The 24,703-nt window shown below is 36.3% G+C and overlaps 2 protein-coding genes across 6 annotated transcripts in view; both read right to left on the reverse strand.

Annotated features, from left to right (window-relative positions):
- The window catches only part of sprt (PDZ domain-containing protein sprite), a 63,204-nt gene that overhangs the window by 1,934 nt on the left and 36,567 nt on the right, over positions 1-24,703 (reverse strand). Inside the window, exons 1-2 of one of the 3 annotated variants that reach the window (XM_067774291.1) lie at positions 24,225-24,364; positions 1-410 (exon numbers count right to left, since the gene is read on the reverse strand). In XM_067774291.1, coding sequence (XP_067630392.1) covers positions 1-344 — 344 coding nt within the window. In that variant the 5' untranslated portion in view covers positions 345-410; positions 24,225-24,364. Of the gene's footprint in view, positions 411-24,216; positions 24,365-24,703 lie in introns of those variants that run through there. The other 2 variants (XM_067774292.1, XM_067774290.1) reach the window with 2 other exon arrangements.
- The window catches only part of LOC137244788 (persulfide dioxygenase ETHE1, mitochondrial), a 57,261-nt gene continuing 36,146 nt past the window's right edge, over positions 3,589-24,703 (reverse strand). The window contains exons 1-6 of one of the 3 annotated variants that reach the window (XM_067774295.1): positions 24,225-24,365; positions 18,198-18,390; positions 17,995-18,139; positions 4,756-5,122; positions 4,572-4,690; positions 3,620-3,794 (exon numbers count right to left, since the gene is read on the reverse strand). In XM_067774295.1, coding sequence (XP_067630396.1) covers positions 3,739-3,794; positions 4,572-4,690; positions 4,756-5,122; positions 17,995-18,139; positions 18,198-18,374 — 864 coding nt within the window. In that variant the 5' untranslated portion in view covers positions 18,375-18,390; positions 24,225-24,365 and the 3' untranslated portion in view covers positions 3,620-3,738. Of the gene's footprint in view, positions 3,795-4,571; positions 4,691-4,755; positions 5,123-17,994; positions 18,140-18,197; positions 18,391-23,286; positions 23,709-24,224; positions 24,366-24,703 lie in introns of those variants that run through there. The other 2 variants (XM_067774294.1, XM_067774296.1) reach the window with 2 other exon arrangements.

Genomic DNA, 24,703 nt, shown 5'->3' on the forward strand with positions numbered 1-24,703 from the left:
TCTGTTATATCCAATTTTTCCAGCGCGCTTTTCAAGTTCTTAATCTTGATTTTTTTATTCTCTGCTTCAGCTTTCAGCCTTTGTAGTTTCTGCTCTGCTGCTGGCTTTTCGCTCTCATCGAGTGGTGGTCCTGATGGGCGTGGCAGTTTACCCAAACACAGCTGTATGCGCAGATTTTGTATGACCGCTTCACGATCTTGCAGCGCTGAGCGCAATTCCTTTGTTTCGCTACGCACTGATCGCGCTGAGAGTGTACCACCAAGCTGCGAGACTTTGCGTCTTCGTCCTGTTGTGGCACTCTGGATTTGCGCGTTGTTAATGACATTCGTTTCGACAGCGGACATTTTTGTATTGACATTTTTATTATCATGATGTGTGTTGTATTTGTTGGAGCGGGAGTTCAAGACAGTCTGCAAGCAAATATGAAATTGAAAGATTTTGCCATTAAAATGAGATAGTTTTAGTCGAAGTAACAAATCTGAGATGAAAAAAATCAAAAAATTGCACTGAAGATGGCACAACGAAGAAACTGATATTAAGTTTTGGTGTAGACATACTTATGTGAGAGAGTTGAGAAGTGGGATTGGGAAATGAGAGAAGAGCAGGTATAGGAAAGAGAAGAAGTATTGAATCGAGACGCTGTGCAGCGCAACTACTTTTCGCTTGCCTCCAAAGAGCTTCAGGCCAATCAGCCTCTCATATTTCTCTTAAGACCGTTGAAGCTAATTGATTTGTAGATACAGTACATGATTCCACGGGGATCATAGTCGGCATTCTAGCATGTCTATTTAGGGCCACTTGGAGCACAAAGAATTTGATCCGTGTGACTTTCTATACATCGAAGAGGCGTTAAGTAATTAATTTCGTACATTGGGAAATTCAAAATGTACTGGTTAGCTTAAAAACCGTGGGGCTCTGCTTGAGTTTATTAACAAATTTCTATGCAACTGAACACAGTGCAGCCGAATGATGCCACAATCAGCGGCGGATTTAAGTTTAGTGGGCCCCCTGGGCACCAATGATGTGGAGCCCCCCTTGTAAGGGATTTAAAAGAGAAATAAATAAAAAAGACGTGTAGGTAGTTAGGTTTATTATATTATTAATTACCTGTAATCATACGAAGCGTTTCCGTGCCTTTTTTCAGCGAAACATTTTATTATATCGTCAATATTAATATCACGTACAATGTCACGCTCCTTGCTTATAATAGTTAAATGATTCAATTTGTTTTGAGTCATCGATACTCTCAAGGAATCATTGACTAGATTTAATTTGGAAAAAGACCTCTCTACAGAACAGTTACTTATCAATAAAGTTAAATAAATTCTTAAAACCATTTCAGTATTCGGGAAAGTTTCTCGGACTCCCTTTTCAATTATCAAGGAGTACATCGCTTGTTCTATGCTGATCCCAGCTTCACGTTCGAATTCAAGCAATTCAGAACAAAATTTTTGGAATAAAAGAAATTCCATTTCTAAATTAGAGTCAAGATCATTCTTGTAAATATTAAGTAACTTTTTAGCACTCTCTGCTATTTCGCATGGGGTCAATTTAATGAATTTCGATAAAAAGCCAAATCTCGATTCAACCATCTTGATTCAAAGCGCTGCTAAAATTATCGACTAACGGTATAAATTCTAATATTCTAAATTTATCACTGGAAGTAAAATCTGCATTTTTAAATATAATGTTTTGTTTTTTAATAATTTTAAATTATTTCTCCATCTTTTATTTGTTGAAATAATGTTTTTTTTATTTATTTATTATTTTATATTGGGCCAGGTCGTAAAGTTTAATTATTAAATTGTGGAGCTTTTCGGCCGATTTTTTTGAAATAAAACAATCGTTTATTTTATTTTCTACGCGTTTCGCGCATATTCGCATCTTCCTCAGGAAGGTAAGTTAACAATTATTTAAATATCACATTTGGGTATAATCAATGCAAAATTATATATATATAAAAAATACCGCACATCTTCTCTTGTCCAGGCTCAAACATCAAATCACTCAAATGTTTGAGCCTGGACAAGAGAAGATGTGCGGTATTTTTTATATATATATAAATTTTGCATTGATTATACCCACATGTGATATTTAAATAATTGTTAACTTACCTTCCTGAGGAAGACGCGAATATGCGTCGAAACGCGTAGAAGATAAAATAAACGATTGTTTTATTTCAAAAAAATCGGCCGAAAAGCTCCATAATTTAATAATTAATGTTTTTTTTTTTTTTATTAAAATTTCAAAGTATTTCAGATTTCTGCCCTGCCTGTTACAGGTTTAAGGGCTAAGAGTTAGGGTTTATTTATTATAATTTATTAGTATTTCTCCCCCACCTGTCTGAGCCCGGCAGGACCCCTTCTGAATTTCAGTCTCGGACCTCACGCAGTTTTAATCCGCCACTGTTCTGCGTGCCCCAACTGCCCTTATGTAATCCGCCGCTGGCCACAATCCTTTTGCTCATACGGGCACGCTTTGAACATTTAAGTGCTCGGTGAGGGACGATCAAGTGCAGGTATGTGGGGCGAAGATTGGTAATTTTTTTTATTTGTAAACTGATACATTTCTTTCTACGCTCACGGCAACACTGCCAACATGTCTGAAAAGGGTTTCGTTTTCCCACGATTGTATGCGAAAGGTGCATTAGTACGTTTTTCTACTACTACTTCCTCTAATGCTACTACTTTAAAAATACTTTTTTAAATACGATCATATGTATTTAATTAGCAAGCTTTGCTCATATTGCTTTAAACAATGGTTTTTGTTATTGCTATTAGAGAAAAATTGTATGTTTGCAAACGGCGATGGTTACTAGGACATGTTTCTGAATTTCACTTCTTCATCAGTTAGTTTTTCGAGAGCTGAGCGTTGAACTCGAATCTCCAACATTCATATCAGTGCAAAGGCAGATGCCTTTAGCTGCTAAGCCATATGAAGCCATTAAATACTTTTATGTATATATTGCAAAATGAATCGGCTTGCATATAATTAAATGTATGTGAAGGCGAAATGAATGCCAATAATGCGCTGCTTATCATAAAGTCGACTTCAGTCTATGGTTAACTTATACTTTGACAGACTAAAATACAGAGAAAAAAAAAAAAAATTCGGAGATTTTTTTAAATTTTCTCGTATTTTCGAATTTTTTCGAAAATTTTTTATATTGGCTTGCATAGCTTCAGTAATGAAAATTTAAGCTTTTTCTTAAAATATGAATTATAAAATAAAAGAACTTAATTGGTGAAATTTTATAAAAATTGCCACTGATATTTTTCTGTTCGATGCTGTATATTGTTTCTACGGAATGATTTTCTATGTGGCTATGGCTTAAGTCGCCGTTCTGTGGTATCACAAAAGGATCTTCTTGCTTTCAAAACGAGCTTCTTCCATCATTATTTCTAATCTCACCTCAGCTTTCAAGCCTGATGAACTTAACTTTGAGAAAAAGGCACTCTTTTATTTTATTTATTTATTTTTTATTTTTTTCAAATCAAATTTAAACAAAAATGTATTTCACATATCCATATTTAAACAAAAAGATTTGATCTTATAAAAATGTATAAACTTCAGAAATACATATATATGAATAAGGTACATATCACTACAAAGCTAACAATAGTACTTTCTATTGTAACTGAGAACCTGATCTGGTACGCTGATAGTTTTGTTTTCGAAACTGATGTGCGTGATATTTCCAAAAATTTGCTCTGTTGGTTTACGCGAAATAAGTCAAAATTATTCCTTTGGGATATCATGGACACCACATTCACGATTCGCTGGAACCGCCACATCTGAAGAGAAAAAAATCAACATTGATTAATCACTGTACCAGAAATATAATTAATGCTAACTACAGCAAGAGCGGCAATTTTTACAAAATTTCGAAAATCATATTTTTCTTTTTTCGTTTTCAATAAATCAAGAAAAAACGGCCATACATTTTGTAACTGAAACTATGCAAACGAATCTCAAAAACGTTTTCGAAAGGAATTTGAAAGTTCGGAAAAATGTTGCGAAACTGTCGAACTTTTTATTTAGAATGCTCTGAGTTGTTTTTGAGTAGGTATATAGTTTTACAGCTCAACCACTTTTAACCCACAAAGTACGAGTTCAAAAAAAATTTCAAAAATCAATGCGAATTTTGAATGTAGAAAATCAAGGCGAATCTACATCAGGTGGTGGCAAAGCGAATTGAACCAATTCGCAGTGCAGAAGAATGTCAAGTCAAAAGAAAATTATCATTGATTTCGATTAACTGACATATTGTTGTACAAGGCGTTGTATGAAAAGTTATCAAGAAGAAGCAATCAGCTGTTGGGAGTGGTACTGAATTCGCCTTGGTAGAAAATGTAAGAAAATTTTTAATAAAATGTTCGAAATTCTCGTAAAACTTTATTGAATTTTCGAATTTTTACAAAAAATTTTTGAGATTGGTTTGATAGATAGTTGCAGTTACAAAATTCATAGGCCTTTTTCTTAATTCATCGAAAAAATAAATACAAAAAATTTACGAAATTCGATGAAACTTGCAACTGCTATTTTTGTATTCGCTGCTGTATAAAAATTACCAATTTTTTTAGGATAAGGCAAATTTAAATTCTTCATGATTTCAATAAATTCCGCCTTCGTTTTTGTCAAGCGTTGATTATAAGTTTTCTCCTCCCAAACGCTGCTCTCCATCACACCTCTACAAAAATATATCACGTAAATTTAAATGTCTCTCAAAATATCTTGCCTTCAATTAACACTCACTTATAATCATGCGCTGGATATATTCGAAAGTTTTCGGGCAAAGTAAATATTTTATTATGCACATTATCGTAAAGATGACTAGCATCACCTTCTTGAAAATCTGTGCGCCCGCAACCACGTATTAACACCGTATCGCCTGTAAAAATGCAACCCTGTTCATGTATTACATACGACATACAACCATTGGTGTGACCCGGTGTAGCTAAAGTATCGATACGATGCCGCCCAAAGATTATGGGTTCGCCTTCTTGTAGCTGAATGTCGGCTTTGGCACCACTCGATTTAGCAATCACCGATTTGCTACCGGGCAAAAGCTGTTTAAGCCAACCACTGCCAGTTATGTGGTCTGCATGCATGTGAGTATTCACTATAGGTGGGTTAAAAGAGAGTATACTTATTCATAATTTAAAAAAATAGGTACGTTTGTGAGAAACTTATTCCCGGTTTTTTAGTGCCAGTTTCAACTCCAGTTAAAGATGACTAGAGTTTAACCCTGCCACTTCGGCCGCTTTAACTGAGATTAGCAGCAAAATTTTATGTTATCGAACAAAGTGTCAAGGTTAAACTCTAGTCAACTTTAACTGGAGTTTCAACTCGCAATGAAAAACCGCGCACTAAGTTAACTTTTCGTGCCTGATAAGAGCTTGGATGCTTTGTTGTGGTATTATGCATGTTAGACTACAATTATTCATCTTCCTATAAGTCGGAATACACTAGCACCTGCTATAGGTCCTCTTGACTTAAAAATGTATTAACTATAATTTTCACTTTAGTAGACCCTCTGCTTAAAATAATCTTTGTAAAATAATATATACAAAACATGAAAAAAGTGAGCACATAAAATGTTACATGTCAATATCATGACGGAAACTGTTACACTGAAAGGAAAACGCTGGTAAAATCAACTGAAATACGGGCAATTCAATCGAAATGTCTTTCAGATTTTATCTATCGCAAAGAGATGTTGAATCAACTTAGCACTAATTGGTGATTCTGAATTATCCGTTTCCACAGACAAATCAACAAAATATGTTCATAATACGTAAGCCATAGCTCTGCTAACTTCACAAGTATTATTACATCCTAAAAATGCCAATGAAAGCAGTTACAATTTATTAACAAATTTAGGATAACAGTGAAGACTGTGGATTTGACAGAGATTTTTGTGGTCATAAAAACAAAGTTGCCCTAACAACAACGTGAGCGTAAGTTTCTCATAAAAATTAGCTGATACATTTGCATAATATTGACATTGGGTCATTGTTGAAATGGCCAATGAAATCAGTTCTTTTAACAGAAAAATCATTTAGTTTCTCTTCTCTTGATATGACTAAACAAAAGTGTTCTCTTGGAAAAAAACTAGCTCAGGAACAACAAACCCTATTTGTTGATTTTACTAATGTGATTTCTTTCAATTTGTGTGCATGTAGTTAATTGCGTGTAATAAACTTTATTTTTACGGTAATTTGACGCCTTTCATAATGAGTTCATTTTAACTTAATTGCGATTGAGCGCCTTTATTGGGAGGAACAATGCGGGAGAGTTCATTATTTTGTATTACAAAATCCTGGGTGACAAAATTCTGTAAATTGCAAAAAAATTCTGCTTGAACCAAATTCTGCATGTTTAATTCTGGAAGTCAAAATTCTGGAATCATGGCATGGCGTAGCCGGTGTTGGATCGGCTAAGGGTTATTTTTTTAAAGTGCGGCCGAAGGCCGCCTACGCAGAAGGACATCACCGTGGCGGTAGCCACGGTTATACCACACACCCGGACTTGGCATGGCGTAGCCCAGGGTTATTTTTTATAAGCGCGCCCGAGGCCGCCTATGCAGAAAGGTGTTCTACGCGGAATTACTGTGCATGGCGCACATTTTCAAAATAATTACATGACCTCTTTGAAATTGTTAACATTATATTTTAATACAGAATTTTGTAGTACAGAATTTTGAAAGCAGAATTTTAGAAAACAGAATTTTAAAAAAGCAGAATTTTGTTTTTGGAATTTTGTACATACAGAATTTCGACACCAACCCGTACAATGCACCATCGATGAATGTTCGTTATTGATGTTAATCATAAATCGAAACTTTTTACAAGTTTAAATCGATCGGTAGATAGTCCCAAAAACAGTCCCGAAGTGATCTCAAAGTGATTCCCAAAGTCTCATAATGATATAAAAACAACGCATCCGAAAGGGTCTTGAAATATTCCCAAAACCTTCAATAAAACTGTGCAGTGTCTTAAGTTACTCCAACCATACCCATTCCCATTAGCATTAGCCAAAGTCTTATAATAAGAAAAGTATCCGATTCGTGTCGTGCTATGATATAATCTTTCCTACAAATTGGCGGGACGGAACCTGCAAGACCGATAAGATTTGCTGGGAAGGTTTTCATAACAGAAATACACTCGAAGTGTTTGCCGAATCATTGCCGAGGAGCTATCCCAATAACAAAATTTCTAAGTATTTGTCATTCCGTGTCGCAGAACATGAGCCCAGAACATTCCATATGGCAGGCAGGTACTACACCCCTGCGGCTGCCTAAGTCTGTTAGCCTGTGATGTAGAGCGATTTTTAAAAACTTTTGGTAGTATAAAAGGAATAAGGAAGGGGGAGGCTACCAAACCTCTCACTTTTTCAAATTAGAATATAGTCGCGTTTCGATTATTATTTGTTAGGCGGCTTAAAATAACCGCCAATATATTATTTTGCAAAATTTACTTTTAAGAATATTGGATTGACATGAAAAATGTTGCATCTTTTTTCGACCGAAACTCTACTTACAAAACGCATCTTAATGCAAAGGGTAATTGTTTTTCTGTGCAGTGACCTATTTTACGTTTCTACAACACTTGCAGTAATGGGATAAACTAATTGATTATTATCTCTTCTATAATTAATATACCCTTATCTTGAACTTAATTTGATAGATCGAATGATTGTGAACACAGACACACTACACGATTAATTTGATATGTCCTGCAGCAGAAGGTAACAGATAGTACCAAACCACTGAGCTCCATATTTTTTGCGATAGGTACTGGTAAAAAACGCATTTACCAGCGATTTACACACTTGCAGTTTTCTTTCAAATGTTATCAATTTGCTTGTTCTGTTTTGTATTTTTGATGTTTTAATGAAAAACTTCTATGATTTTCGTAATCGAAACCATGTAAGCAAAAAACCTCAAAACGTTTATGAAAAAAATCGAAAGTTCGAAAAAAATTCACAAACTTATCATTTGAAGTTCTATGCATTTTTTTGGGTATGCAGTTTCATAGCGGAATCAATTTTAGTGGGTTGAGCTTATTGGTAGTCTAAATAAGCAAAATTTGTTTTTGTTTACTTTGCTTCAACGCATTTCAATGCTTCATGGGCCATCCTCAGGAAACTATTTATTGAAATATTTTAATAATTTAACAATCTTTTAACAAACATTTTTTTTTATTTATGATATGTTATATAAAACTTCTATGAATTTTGTAACTGCAACTTTGCAAACCAGTCTCAAAACGTTTTCGAAAGAATTCGAAAAATTTATGCAAATTTCGATTTTTATTTAGAGTTCTCTGAATTTTTTGAGTATGCAGTTTTGTAGCCCAACCATTTTTTGGCCAACATAATACAAGTCATAGGTCTCTAAAAGTTCGCATTGATTTTTGAAAATTCTTTTTTCCGAGAGTGGTTTAGATTTTTCTTTATACAAATTTAGATTTTTTTATGGAAGAAAATCTAAAAACCCTTCGGTGAAATATGTCTCAAAAATTAATGCGAATTTTTATAGACTGCATTTCTATAGACACGAGAATCTCGCGAAAAGTCGAGTTCTCGATTTCTCGGGTCTCGAAAATCTCCCTTGTGTTCGAGAAGAAATCGTAAGCTCTAATATCTAGTTGAAATTTGATGAGCTCCTTCGCACCTATTAAATTGAAAAAAACCGGACGATAACCAAGCCCATTTTATGTAAACGGATTACACTTGTCATAGAGAATAGGTTTGAGAAAAATGGACGAAATTATTGAAGGACGACGATTTATATTGTATATCAATGCCTTTCAACACTCAAAGTATCATTATAACAAGTAAGGAAGTCTAAGTTTGGGCGAAACCGAACATTACATACCCAGCTGTACACTTGAAATGCTGTTGTTGTTTGTTTTGTGTGCTTAAAATTGTTACAAGGCTGCGCAATAATACATATACATATGGTTCTATTCTGAACTAATTTTTCTTCGAGTTATGGCTCCCGAAACATAGAAAATTGCTTAGTCATAAAAGGGGCGGTGCCACGCCCATTTTTTAATTTTATGTTTTTCCTATGAAAAATGAAATACCATTGATATAAAGCTCTTTTTGCAAAGGTGTAGCTTATTATATTCGTCCACGACCCTTTTAAAAATCTTTTATATAAAAGTGGGCGTGGTTCTCAAAAGCATTCCTTATAGTAAAGGCAACCTCTCTGCCGAATTTGGTTACGATAGGTTTAACGATTTTTGATTTATGATTAATAATATTTGTTTAAATTTTTTTTTTCAAATTTGTATCAAGTGTCTCAACATTTCAACATTTTAGGTGTATTATTTACTAAATAATCAGGTTTTTTGTGTTTTCCAAAGTGGGCGTGGGTATCTTCCGATTTCGCCCATTTTCAATCCAATCTATTCTGGGTCCAGATAAGCTCGTGTACCAAATTTCGTGAAGATATCTCAATACTCAAGTTATAGTGTTAACGGATAGACGGACGGACGGACATGGACAATCAAATTTTTTGTCGATACTGATGACTTTGATATATGGAAGTCTATATCTACCTCGATTCCTTTATACCTGTACAACCAACCGTTTCCAATCAAAGTTATAATACCCTGTGTACAAGTACAGCTGGGTATAAAAAGGAGTGCGAACAAATTACAATCTTATTACGTCTTTATTTTGGCAAAGTATTTGCATACTTTTAGGGAGCCATAACTGGAAGAAGAACTCGCTAATAGTATACATATTTTCTTTATAATGAAAAATGTTTTCAATAAAAATGGGTGTAAAATCAGGTAATAACCACGCCCACTTTTGATTGTATTAACATAAAAACATAAATAAAATGTCACTAAAGAAAATGGTAAAATCAAAAAATCAGGTTTTTTGTTCTTGAATTAACATCTGAACGGTAAAATTTCGATCGAGTTTTTCGTGAAGAGAACTTATTGTTTTTTATTAATTCCAATAGAAGAGGAGCTGAGCTGTTTGTCTCAAGTAAACTATTTTCTTTAAGATTAACATATTCTCAATCAATCTAACAGATTTTTTTTTATTAAAATAACTGATTTTATTGGTAATTTCAACAGCGAACTACTGCCAATATAGGGCAAATGCGTCAGCTTCTTTTAAGGCCGCTGTACAATGACATTTTTCATATAGATGCGTTTAACACATGCTTATGCATTATGAGTAGATTGCACGTATTTTTATGGAGAACAGTAGAATGAGCGACACTGGCGTCATCTGATATTGAAAAGTAGCCAACTCCCCAATTTTGTTCCAAGCAAATTATAAGAAGAAGAATTTGACATTTGCTTTGGCTAAGGGTGTTGGCACACTTTGCAAGTGAAATTATTTTTCCCACTGGTTGGTAAATTTTCTAACATTTTTCGGAATTTGAAAACTGCAATATAACAATCGAATATGACACCAAATATGTCTTAAAAGGTGGACCGCAAACTATCTGGGTGGTCGGCAGGCATCGGTGCAATTTAGAAACGAAACATCAAAACCAAGGAGAATTAAACCCCCCAGCGGATTAGGGGATCAAAATATACCCGCGGTAGGTATGCCTGTCGTAAGAGGCGACTAAAATACCAGATTCAATGGGCTGTGTAGCGCAACCCTTCAGGTTGCCAGCGCAATATATAGCTTCTCCAAACCCAATTGTCAACCTCACCTATCCGCGGCGAATCCTGTTTCACTAATAGATGAGGCTCTGGCGACCCCAAGCTCCTCATGGAATTTGGGGGTAGGGAGGGAGGGAATGGCCTGAAGGTTTAATATGGCCACATAAATCGTTCCCGAGATGGTCGGGCTAGCACCTTAATGGTGCTATGGTACCGGAGCGTACCGGATTTGTATCCGGCAAAGGACCATCACATCGATAACACTCCCCCAAGCCTTCGGGGAGCAACCTTATCGCTACAACAACAACAACAAACAAGGGGTGCCACAGGGTGGTGTCCTATCCCCACTTTTGTTTAATTTCTACATATCTAAGCTACCTTCACCACCGGAAGGAGTCACAATCGTTTCCTACGCGATGACTGCACAATAATGGCCACAGGCCCAGGCCCAAAGATCGATGAGCTATGCAATAAAATAAACGGATACCTCCCTGATCTCTCCAGTTTTTTCTCCTCGCGAAACCTGGCATTATCCCCGACTAAATCTTCCGCGACCTTATTTACAACATGGACGTCCCAAATGTCGACCATTTTGAACATCCACGTCGATGGCACTACGCTACCGACTGTCCTACACTCCAAAATCATGGGTGTGACGTTTGATCAGGATCTACATTTTGGTGAGCACGCAGCCGCAATTGTTCCGAGAATTCAGAGCTGTAACAAAATCCTCAAATCCCTCGCTGGCAGTACCTGGGGAAAAGATAAAGAAACGCTCATGACTACATACAAAACAATTAGCCAGCCGATTACGTACTACGCGTCACCCATATGGTCGCCAAGCCTAAAAATTACCCACTGGAAGAAGCTACAGGCCTGCCAAAATACTGCTCACAGAATTGCCACGGGCTGTCTTCTTATGTCCCCAGAACACCATCTGCATAATGAGGCGAGAATACCCCCATCAGGGAGAGAAATGAGGTGCAGACCAAACAGTTCCTGTTGAATACCCAGAAGCCTGAGCATCCCAACAGACATCTGATTGATGAACCAGCACCGCCTAGGGGCTTAAGGAGTCATCTCCGTAAGCATTTTGAGGAAATACGGCCGTATGAAGCGAAAAAACACAAGCAGGTCCTTGGTGAACTCCATAAACAGGCGTCGGACCTTTATGCCGAGAATTGCCCGGTGAATCCAGTACTTAAAGAAAAGTATCCAAAACTCGCGGAAGAGGAGCGCATACTCCCCAGGGAAACGCGTGTCACTCTTGCTCAACTTCGTTCTGGATACCTTAACAGGTTAAACTTGTTAAGAAATGTTTAAAGACCGACAATTGTTTAAGATTTAATATGGAATTTCATTTAATAAAAGAATTTAGAAAAAGTACAATACAAAGTTTAATTATTTAATATAACAAAATTAAGTACGTTTGTCGTGATGGCCGTTCATCTACCAAATGACTAGCTGCTCTTCATCTCCTTTCGTAGCTGTCGTCTTAATTTCGTTCTCTCTCATCTCTTTATGCTCCAGACTTGCCATCTGACTTTGACAGCTCGGCCTTTCCTGATCGATCGTATCTCCGGACGATTCTTCGCTGTCGTACCCATCGATATTATTGCAATTGTTGTGGTGATCGGATTTTCCAATCTCCAAGTCGTCGTCTACTAAACTTTGAGTACACCATGGTTTCATGTTTTCATTTGTGAATACGCCTACATAGGGTTTTCGTCGAGTTAAATTATATGGCAGATCTTCTACTACGTAGCGGTTGTTAGGTAAAACTTTGGTTACCAAATACGGTCCTTTGTACGACGGATCAAGCTTGTGCGAGGTACCAGTGGGTTGAGGTACATAGTTAACCATGATCAAATCTCTTTCGTTGTATGTTTTTGGCGTTTTATGGTTCGCATCAAACCGTTGCTTACATTTGGCCCTTTCAGAATTAATTCGTTCAGCCACTGATTCCATTCGGAAGTCGTCGTGGCGACTAGTATCATCACGTTCATCTTGCACGGCCTGAATCAATCGATTTTTGGTGACGTCACGAAGTTTATATGTAAAAATGAGGCTATTTGAACTCTGCTTGGTCGTTGCATTACTTTGAGAGTTGATGCACCACTGAAGTTGTGGTAGTGCTTCGTCCCAATCCTTGTCGGATTTAGTGCTGCATTTAAGCGATGCCAAAATAGTTTTATTAACACGTTCTGCCCGACCGTTGGTACGAGGTGTGCGTACTGCTACTTTTGTATGACGGATGTCGTATCGTTCGATAAAGTTTTGAAACTCTTTGGAAGTAAATGCAGTGCCTCTGTCCGAAACAATTTGCCTGGGACATCCGTAAACCGTCATAAAATCACGTAATGCCTTTAATACTGGAGTTGTTTTCGTATTCCGTAATGGTAGTATAACTAAATATTTCGTGAAAGAACAAACAATGACAAGAATGTACAAATTACCGTGTTTACTGCGTACGACTGGTCCTAAATGATCTATATGTACGCAACGGAATGGTATTGGTACAACATCGCTAATATGTAGCTGGGCTTCTTTTTTACCCCCTGTGACTTTATTGATACAACATTCTGGACATGATGCTATGTAAGATTTCACATATTGGCGCATACGAGCAAACCAAAAGTCTTTAGATAACCGTTCACAAGTCTTTTCCAACCCGAAGTGACCTGCTTCGTCATGGCATGCTCTTGTTAATCGCCATTTCACGCCCTTCGGAACTACCAGTAGTTTATTTCCATTGACTTTACGATATAGACATTGACCTTGTAGTACGTAGTCATCCTTCAGTTGACGTGTGTTAAATGTTTCCTTACCGTTAAGAACATCGACGATCTCTTTTAGGGTTTCATCCTGTCTCTGCATTGGCGACACCCAATCGTTGTCGATACTGACCAATTGGTATACTGATTCCGCTTTCGTTATTGGTTCCGTTGGACTTCGGCTTAAGCCGTCAGCCAGTGTATTCTTTGCACCTGCCCGATGGATACATTGAAAATCAAACTCCTGTAGTTTGAGCCACCATCTAGCCACTCTGGGTAACAATGCGGTAGTTGCTTTAGTCACGGCTATAGCATTACAGTCCGTGATTACGTTAAATTTCTGTCCAATTAAATACATTCTGTATCGTTGCAAAGTTTCAACTATTGCCAGAACCTCTAGCTCATGGCTGGCTTAGTTTCGTTCAGCTTCGTTACATTGTCTACTAAAATAAAATACAGGTTTCCATTCAGTGCCGTTGTCGTTTTGTAGTAATACTCCGGATAGTCCTATGGAACTCGGATCCGTATGCACCTCATGTGGCTTAGTTGCATCGTATATTGTTAGTACAGGCTTCGTGATTATCATCGTTTTTAGTTTTTCAAAAGCGTCGTTTTGTTCCTGATTCCAAACAAACTCTGCATTATTTTTAAGCAACATCGTTAATGGACGAGCCAATATACAATAAGTTTTAACAAATTTTCTGAAATAACCACACTCCTAAAAACTGTCGCACCTCTTTGGTTGAAGATGGTTTTGAATATTCCTCGATGACCTTTGTCTTATTTTCGCCGGGACGTATTCCCTTACTGTTGATATCGTGACCAAGAAACTGAACCTGTTTGGCCATAGACCTACACTTAGATGGTCTAAGCGTGAGACCTGCTACTTCGAGAGCTTCCAAAAACTCTTTAAGTACCGTGACACCTTCATCGACTGTCTTCGTGGCTATAATGACTTCATCAACTGACCTGATTAAGTTTACAACTATTTCCTGAAAAACCATCGGCGCGTTGACTAAACCAAAAGGCATAACGTTATGCTCAAACAAACCCTCGTGAGTTAAAAATGCTGTAAACTTTTTTGAATCTTCGTTCATCGGTACCTGGTAATAACCGGACGACATGTCTAATGTCGTATAATATTTATTACCCGAAAGACATGAGAGTTGTTCCGCCACTATTGGCATTACGTAGTTTTTCCTTACCGTAACTTCATTAAGTGCACGATAATCGATACACATTCGATTTTCGCCATTGGATTTTTTTACTAGAAGTACTGAAGCTGCATGGGGTGAACTACTTGGACGTATAATATCGTTGTCCAACAGCTCTGACAAAATTCTCGATAGCTCTGGGCGTTGTGAAAAAGGAACTTGATATCGTTTACCAAGTATAGGACCTGATTTAGTTACCTCTATCGTCATTTGTGCGTTTTTGCATCTACCAATGCGGCTTATATCTTCCGCAAAGCAATTTTGCTTAGCAGTTAATGATTACGTACCTTGTTTTTCTCTTCTTCAGATAAGTCGCTGAATATATTAAAATTATTTAACTGTGCTTCGTCTAGATGTAATACATCTCTGTCTATAACCATGTTATACCCATTGTTTTGTAAGACATCCCGACACAATAAAATTTCGTAGGGAAGCGTCTATCAGCGACAACATAAAGAGTTATTTCTTGTTGAACTTCATTAATATTTACGACGACGTTGACTTGCTTTGTCACTTGGACCTTGGACCCGCCGAATCCCGTAAAGCATCTGTTAGCCTCCAGTACCTCCATACCATCTGTAGCTGATTCGCGTATCAAAGGACAAACGCTTCCGGTGTCAATAAATGCTTCGAACTGTTTTCCATTTAACTCAACCGATTTCATGACCGGAGGAGATTCGTTGCTTTCATTGTGGATACCAATCTTTGTGACTGTTGGTTTCTTGTGGCAGTTCTTGACTTCGTGCCCTATTTTCGTACATACAGTACAACGTATCTTTCGTTGAGGTTGTGGACACTTGATTGCGATATGACCGTTCTCATTACAATTGAAGCACTTTATTTGCGTTAGCTTCGAATTAGATTTCGTTTCGGACTTCAATGCTTGCTGCGTTGGAACTGTGGATGTCGTTGAAATACTACTTGTCATCGTTAAGTTCTTGAGTGCAAGTAATAATTGACTACATGTACCAAAGCTCATTGCTGCTAGTGCTTTTGTTAATGCACCGTCGTTGAGACCACTGATTATATGCGTATTGATGGAAACATCATCCACCAAACCCTGTCTACCTATAGTTAGCATAGAATAATAATATTCTACATAGTCTTCACCATTTTTCCGCTTGCGTCTCATAAGCATTTTATGTGCCTCAGCTGCATTGTGTGTTGAAGGAAAATCGATTTTAAATGCGTTCACGAATTGCGACCATGACTGAAAAACAGGTTGTGCATCCAGCCAACGTTTGGCCATACCCTTCATTTTGTGCTGAACCATTTCTTCTTTCCAACCGTGGCATTTTTGCAACTGCTCAATTCGGATTAAAAACTGCATTGGTGATGCTGACGCTTTGAGTGGGTCGAATTCGGGCATCACCCCGATCATATCTTGAATAGTTACTCTTGGATACGATACTCTACGTAAATCATCAGCTGACGCCCAAGCTGGTTCATTTACAACTGACTCAGCATCGTCATTTTCGTTAAATACTGGTTCAGATGCGCTGTTGTTTGGTACCTGTGGTGGATTTAAATTGAATGTCCCAAGTGCTGACGTTAACCCAGCCATTGCTTCGCTCAAGCTGTTGAGTTGTGTTCTTAAATCATTTGTTGACTCGACACCCTCGTCTTCAAGTTCTGCCGGATCTATTTCATCCACGCCTAAAACTTCTTGAAGCTTCGATACTTTGTCTGCCTTAATACCAGTCGTTGGCAAACCATTGGCCCGCAGCAGTGTATTCAACTGAATTACCCTTAGCGTATTCAGTTTGATCATTGTGCATGTAAAATAAAATATTTTATTACTAGAAAATACAATTCGTTTATATTTTATTTCACCCTCCTTGTAAATTTTAGCATTTGCCGTGCTAAAATTATACTACCCGTTCTTATTTCTTTCTCTTCCGCTGTATTTTACTTTGATTTTTCGTCGTTGTATATTCCTATTTGTATTAATTTGCTTTGCTACAAATTATGTTACACACTAATACCTATGGATGTGTGTGTTTTGCTCTTCAAATGCGTACGTTGGTTTTTTCAGCAGTGACGATGAGTTGAAGTCGATTCGCTTCGTAGCTGCGCAGGCGAAAATGTATGCGCTGTGAAGCTAGCGCCTCTGTTGGTTTGCGACGTCAACTGGTCTGTCGTTTATCTGCTGATCGTTGTTTGTGAACTTAAGCTTAAAAGTTCTACAAAATTTGACGTTTTGCGTATTTGCAATTCGTTGCAAAATTCGTGTATTAAATAATTTTCGTTATACAACGTTGACGATACGTTGTGGCGTTTTATTGCAGTACTAATACCTGACTGCGTCGTTGAGACTTCTCTGTCCAAAAGCTGCTGCAGTTTAGCAACCACTTGCAATTTGCGCTGCTTTCCACGTTGAAAGTTCTCGAAGAATTTTTTCTTGTACGTACATACATATGTATATTTGTACAACGTTTCGTTTTGTTGTAGGCGTTTGGATATACAATCCCACTTCTGAGTTGTTAAGAAATGTTTAAAGACCGACAATTGTTTAAGATGTAATATGGAATTTGATTTAATAAAAGAATTTAGAAAAAGTACAATACAAAGTTTAATTATTTAATATAACAAAATTAAGTACGTTTGTCGTGATGGCCGTTCATCTACCAACTGACTAGCTGCTCTTCATCTCCTTTCGTAGCTGTCGTCGTGATTTCGCTCTCTCTCATCTCTTTATGCTCCAGGCTTGCCATCTGACTTTGACAAACTCTTACCTATCCAGAATCAACCCCGACATACAAAATGTATGCACCGCTTGCAATGTGTCCCCACATGACACCAACCATCTCTTTAATTGTAATGTGGAACCAACGCCTCTAACACCCCTTTCCTTATGGTCCACCCCTGTTGAAACGGCAAGTTTCCTTGGACTCCCGTTAGAGGATATTGATGACAATTTGTGATCGGCCGCGGCTGTTAGGTGGGGCGAAGCATTGCTACAACAACAGCAACACCAAATATGTTAGCAAGTATTTGTGTTGTATATGGAGAATGTTTACAACAGTGCTTCGCGAAATTTTGTATGTGAATGGGAAATGCCTAATAAACTTCAATTGCCAAGTCTGAAGTTCCTTCATATTTACAAACGCAACATTTTGGTTGATTGTGGCGATGTTATTGGAATGCATAAGCTTGTGTTAAACGCCTCTATATGAAAAATGTCATTGTGTCACCGCCTTTAACATTCACATTGCGTAATGAACTCGAGTTTAGGGTTTATTATCGAGTTAATGGCGCAATGTAAATGTAAACTTCCAAAAAAATAAATACAACAACAAAGTCCTACCACAACAAAACACTTTCCAAACTATTCTCTACGCAAGTGTAAACCGAAATACTTACTAGCATACTTAAGCCTAAAACCAAATTCCTTTACGAGATATGCATCACGTTTCGACTTTTCCAATACTGGATCTATAATAATCGCCTCTTTCGTATTTGTATCAGCCAAGAGATATGTGTAGGTCCAGCTCGCTTCATCAAACAACTGGTGTAATAAATTAAGTTTTTTAAAAAATGTGCTCAAATTTATTTATTTAACTTACCTGACGAAAGAAAAAATCGTTTGTAAATGGCACTGGTGAAATCATCTTATTACTTAAGTCACTGTGTTTTAGACGGTATTGTTGAAAATTTAGTACAGCACTTGCGCTTTTATTTTCCACTTGTTGCAATAGCGCTTGGCGAATAGCCGAGAGAATACGAAATGTTGATAATCTCATGTCGTTGCTTTATACGCTAATAAACAAAATACTCGAATGAGTTTATTTACAATTTATAAACGACTGACGTTTGATAAGGAGGTGTGTGATTATATATTTATACTAGAAGACCCAGCAGACGTTGTCCTGCCCTAAATTTGGCTTACCTGCATACATTTTAATAAGCTTTTTCCGTCTGACTCTGCCCTCCCCCCTCTTCACTTTTTCCTAATCCTTTTATTCACTCCTCCCTCCGTCTTTTTCACTTCATCTATCTCCATCTTCGTCTCATTCTATCCTTTTATCAATCTGCTTCTCCTTCTCTCTTTTCTCTTCTCTCAATTTCTTCTCATTCTTCTGCATCCCTTATTGCCTGTCCCAGAGGGTGGTATATATTTTATTCCAGTCCAAGTCCCACTCCGAGTCTCAGTCCCAGTCCCACCGAGACTCAGTCCCAGTCCTAATCCCAGTCCCAGTCCGTCTCCGTACTAAAGCACTCATCAACAGCTTTCATTTGATATCCGTATATAGGAGACTTTCAAGGTTAGATTGATTTAGTAGGAAAATTAAATTTTTGGATCTGAAAACTTCACAGAATTTGCATATGTGCATGTAGTCCAAAGTTTTTTTCAATATGAAAGAAATCAAAAGGAGACAGGAGTTGCATATGATCCATCAAGCAGGAAAGGTGTGTTTAGAAGCGAGGGGCTGAACATTTCTTAAAATTGTGTGCGAATCTAACGCTGTTAGACTTACAAAGTTTCTCCGATCTCTATAGAGACTCAAGGATCATGATGGGCATACATGCTTATAAATAAGCCTCGTCAGAAATACCAGATGTAGGGAGTGCAAGCCTATGAACAATCCTAAAGATATACCACTAACGGTTGATCACTTAACATAACGTCTATTTGCTGCTGGGTCATCTCTTTGTATGAAAGCAACTTACACTTTGGGGAAAGCTTTGGAGCGAATAATTATTTTATTTTTATTTTTTTATTATTATTCAGTATTATCTTATGAATGAAATTTAACAGATTTTAACATTAGTACATTAGTGAACATACAATAAGTAGATACAATAAGATAATAGCTAATGGCGTTGAGTGATCAAAATGAGAACAGTGATAACGCCATTTCTTCTAATGATTACAATGGAAGTTAGAATGCGGGGTGCAATCAAATAACATTTAAACGGAGTTAGAAAGGTTTAATATTGATGATGAATAAAATATTAAAATAAAGTAATTAAAATAAATAGAAATAAGCACATCGGTTCATTACGTAGCAAGCAACTTACAAGTGAGCATACTGTGTAAAATATGAAAGTAGCAAGAAAACGTGTTGCAATGTTATAAAGGTTACAAATTGATGATAAAAAATGTATCAAAATAAAAGTTTTTAAAATAAAATAAAATAACGTATTTAAATTCAATAGAAATAAAGTACATCGGTTCATTATATAGCAAGGAACTTACAAGTGAACTCATTAAATAAAAATAAAAAAGTAGTAATAAGATATGTTGCAATGTTTTAAATTGGAAGCCAATTATGTGATAGGCCGTAACAGAACTTCAATATCTTCATGGCCCAACCCAAGAAGCCATAGTTTTACCTGCTTTAAGAAAACGCTTATTCTTCGAATTGTTTTTATATCTTAGGGAAGCTTATTGAAAATCATACACGATACTATGGTATAGAAGTTTCGATAAAGAGTTGTGCGTGAGGCAGGAACAGTAACAGTTGCATTAGAATTGCTCCTTAACATACGTGACGTGTATATTGGACTATGTAGATAACCACTTCTCATAAAACACATTTTTAATACTTTAAAGTAGTACAAGTTTCTTACAGGGAGAATATTTAATCTTCTAAAGAGAATCATCGAGTGCGTTAAATGGTTAGCATTAAAAATTCTTCGTATAAGACACTTTTGCAATATTAAGAGTGGTCGAATTCTACAAGAATATGCACTGCCCCAGCAACTTATGCCGTATTGAAGTTATGACTGTACAAGTCCATAATACATCATTTTCAATACACTATTTGCACATAGTTTTTGCAGGCGATAAAAAGAGCGAATAGTTGCTAGCAAGTAAACTTTCATAGCTGAGATATGCGAAGACCAGCTTAGGTTATGATCGACTATAACACCCATCTAAAATTATTGACAACATCGACGTTGAAACACATTGCGTCACAGTTTAAGTAAGGAAAATAATTAACTCGAGACTCGTTTTTAATACAAGCACTAGTACAAAGTTCGTGCCGCAAACAACTTGCAGAGTGAAAAATAATATCACCACTAGTTGCTTCCTTTCCACCAAGACCAAAATACATTAGTTTAGTTTTATTGCTTACAGTAAGCTTATGAGAAGTGAACCATTCTCTTAGGAGTCCCACATCGTGGTTTATATCCCCATAAAGATTAAAAGTATTGTTTGATCTATATGCGATTGCCAAGTCATCGGCAACTGCTGTGACTTTTCCTACAAAAGACATTGAAAAAAGCGAGTTTATATAAATCAGAAATAAAATTGGTCCTAGGACTGAGCCCTGCGGGACACCAAAATCAATTAGTCTAGGTGAGCTTAGATTATTGTTTACTTTCACTTTTTGACTTCTTAAATTTAGATATGATTTAAACCAATCTAGAACGTTTCCACGGAAACCTGCTGAGTGCAACTTACTTAAAAGAATATTATGGTCAACCATGTCAAAAGCATTTGTAATATCAACAAAAAGACTAGCACAAGTCCCTTTTACATCCATTGTTTTATAAATATACGAGCATAAGTTAAGAAGAGCGTCTTTAGTAGATACTCCTGACCGAAATCCATATTGCAATGGACTAAAAAACTTGATTTTATCCAAGTATTGCAAGACTATGCATTTAACACTCTTCTCAAAAACCTTAGAGATTGATGGCAAGAGAGAAATAGGTCTGTAGTTATTTTTATCTTTCTTATTACCTTTCTTATGTAATGGTATGGCAATAGCACATTTTGGATCGGCTGGAAACACACCTGTGACTATACTTAGGTTGAATAAATGCTTTAAAATGTCAACAACATAGAAAGCAATGTTCTTTAAAGTACGATTTGAGATACCATCATTCCCAGAAGAATCAGTATTTTTTAAAGAATTTATTAAACTTAAAATCTCTGACCCAGAAATTGGTTCACAGAAGAAACTACAACCTGGAGAAGTATCTACAGAGTAAATTAAGCGGTTATTGCAAGTGCAGCGTATATTATTATTATTTGGAGCGGACTCTTTACCAATTGTAATGAAAAAATCATTCAGGTGAGTGGCAATTTCTAACGGGTGAGAAACAAGTTTACCGTCGATATCTAGAACAAACGAATTAGTTTGGTCTTCCTTATTCCGATTAAGAATATCGTTGACGACATTCCATTCTTTCTTCATGTCACCCTTCGCAGCTAAAAATCTATTTTTTATAAAAACTGTCATGCCTATAACGACATTCTTTATTTATACTGCATGTGAGGTGTTTTACACGCTTCCGGAGGCGAGTGTGTGTAGGATGCTTGCGACATTTGACGCGTAATTTATTTTTAAGTTTAATTTTCTTAAGTAGATCGCGATTGATCCAGGGTTTTAGAATAGTCAGAACGTTTAGGTGAAGTAACAAAGCTAGAATTTGTTATGTGCGATTGAAGCGTAGTCAAAAATAAATTGTAAGCTTTACTCACATCCATTTTAGAATAAACAGTTTCCCATTTTTCGTAACGAAGTGAATTACAAAGAGCGCTAAAATTTATTTTTTGAACGACTTTCGGACTCTTATTCTTAACATTACGCACATTATTAAGACAACTGATTTTCAGTCCAGTCATACAATGGTCAGAAATTTCAAGATCAAAGTTCAAAACAGCAGATGGGCTAAGTGTACTATTATCAAAGCGTCCATAAAAATGGTCTATATTTGTTCCAGAAACTGGACGGGTAATACTATTAATAAAAGATGTTAAGCCATGACTGGCCAACAATTCAAGATGGTTATCTACTGTAGCATTAGCGCTTATTAATCAATATTGATATCTCCTAATATGACTAAATTCGCTGTGGTTTCCACATCTAAAACAGAAGAAAATTCTTCATGAAATACCTGTTCCGATTTTGAGTGAAGTCTATAAACACATACGAAACTAATTAGTTCCTTATTAATATTCAATTTAAGTTTTAAAATATCCGCACTTGGTAGACAAAAACGTGAAATATCGTGCTCATATATGTTGCGTACGAATACTCCGACACCACCAGCCGAGTATGAATCATTATTATTCGCGAAGAAATCGTAACCGGGAATATGGTAATCATTAACTTCATAAGAATAGATCCATATTTCCGTCACAAAAACAATATCTGGAGGATGTGCAAAGGCTTCCAGGTTCAAACATAATGAATTAAAATTCTGTCTAAGGCTTCTCACATTTTGATGAACAACGGTTAACGTATTACTTTCTACTGTTAAAGAGTTTAAATCTTCTATGATATTTATGTTGACATTTATATTAGAGCTGTCGTCTATAAAAAACGTTCTAGTATTCATTTATGGAAATGAAAAATGAAATGAAAAATGAAATGAAAAATGAAACAATAAAGAACTAAACAGAGAAAACCGCTAGGTCTTCAAACGATCTTATGACAACAGCTCTATCATGTTCAGATTTTTTCATAAGTAACCTTGAGTTACTTAGCCACAAATATTTAAAATTTTTTTCCTTTTTAACTTTTGTAGCTTCTAAAAACAAAGCACGGTTATAGCCCGCAAAACAATTATTAATGAAGATATTTTTACAATTTGCGTTCGTGCCCGAAAAACCGATGTATTTAATTTCTTCTTTGCATACGACTTGAATTTGATACAGATATTTTTAACATTACTTCCTGGTGAAGGTCCCCTTACGTTTATATGTTTTATCTTTAATTCCTCAATTTCATCATCAGGAACCACCACATTCAATACATCACTGAACAGTTTTTTGACACATTCTTTAGCATTCCCTTCATTAGTTATCGGCACTCCCACTATCTCAATTGACTTTTCTAATTTTTTTTGTTCCTTCCAATTCAACTCATTTTCTTCACTTTACTTTTTAGTTCATTGTTTTCTTCCTTTAGCTGTTGTATTGTTGCGAGGAAGTCAATATTTATTTGATTCAAGCTAATTATCTCATTGTATAAGAGTTGAAGAGTTACTCCGTCATCATTAACATTGTTTGCATCAGCATCTATTGTTGTTTTCTTCACTTGCTCAACTTCACCCAGTGATTTGCTTTGCCTTCCACTGCTAGCGCTTCTTGCTGTCTCACAACAGCAGGCAATTGCTGGGGTTGGCTCTCTGCTATTTGTGTAGGTATTGTTGCTTGTTGAAGAGATTTCCTTCGCATTGCACTACACTTGTCACAACGGTATTTATTATTTGTTGTTTTGAAAAATTCTATATCGACATACTTTAATTTTACACAATTGCAATGAAAAAAGTGTTTGCAGTCGATGCAATCAATTTTATTTGGATTATTGCGCTCAACCCTTTCGTTGCAGACAAGACAATTCATTTTTTTGATAATAAAACACCAAAACTTCTTAAATATATTTATGAAAGTGAGCACCCCACGAACACTTCCTCTCTTGCTGATGATACAAAAGTGAGTGATACATACATATGCTTTCATTATAGAAACATATGTTTTAACATTTTAGGAAGACATTTCATTTTATTTATTTATACTACGTACGTAGTATTTGTTTCCTCATCGATTGTCGAACGTGAAAAATTATGTTAACAGAAATTTTAATAGCAAAATTTCTTTGTTTTTACTTCTCACTTACTTACATACTTACTTTTCCCCACGCAGTTTCAATAAACTCCTGTACACTCTTGATTACAAACGTATTTGCACTTTCACTATAATGTCTTCAAATTAATCTGCTTTTAAAATTTTCAATTTATATGTACGTACGTAGATAAATTCAATTGCTTTTTTCTCCCCAGATTAAAGGTCTGCTCTTGACCGGCTTAAATCCAAATCATTGAAAACCTTTACAATGCTTCAAATGACTAATATTTAGTTCAATAGACTTTCATGCGAAGCAATTTTACCTGTAGTCTACACGTAACATTTCTCATGTTAAACGCAGAGCTTTTCAGTTGAAATGTTTTCAAGCGATTTCACTGTGCAACAGCCGGCTGGGTATTGGACCAAATTCACTTTTTTGTAGAGATTGAGGGTTATATAGACAAAGACTATCTCTGTTTTTCGAAGTTAGCCTGCAAAAAATAGATATCGGCTTTCGAAGTTCGAAATTCTACATTTCGAAAT

Source organism: Eurosta solidaginis, chromosome 3 (assembly GCF_040869045.1).
Source record: "Eurosta solidaginis isolate ZX-2024a chromosome 3, ASM4086904v1, whole genome shotgun sequence".
Taxonomy (NCBI): domain Eukaryota; kingdom Metazoa; phylum Arthropoda; class Insecta; order Diptera; family Tephritidae; genus Eurosta; species Eurosta solidaginis.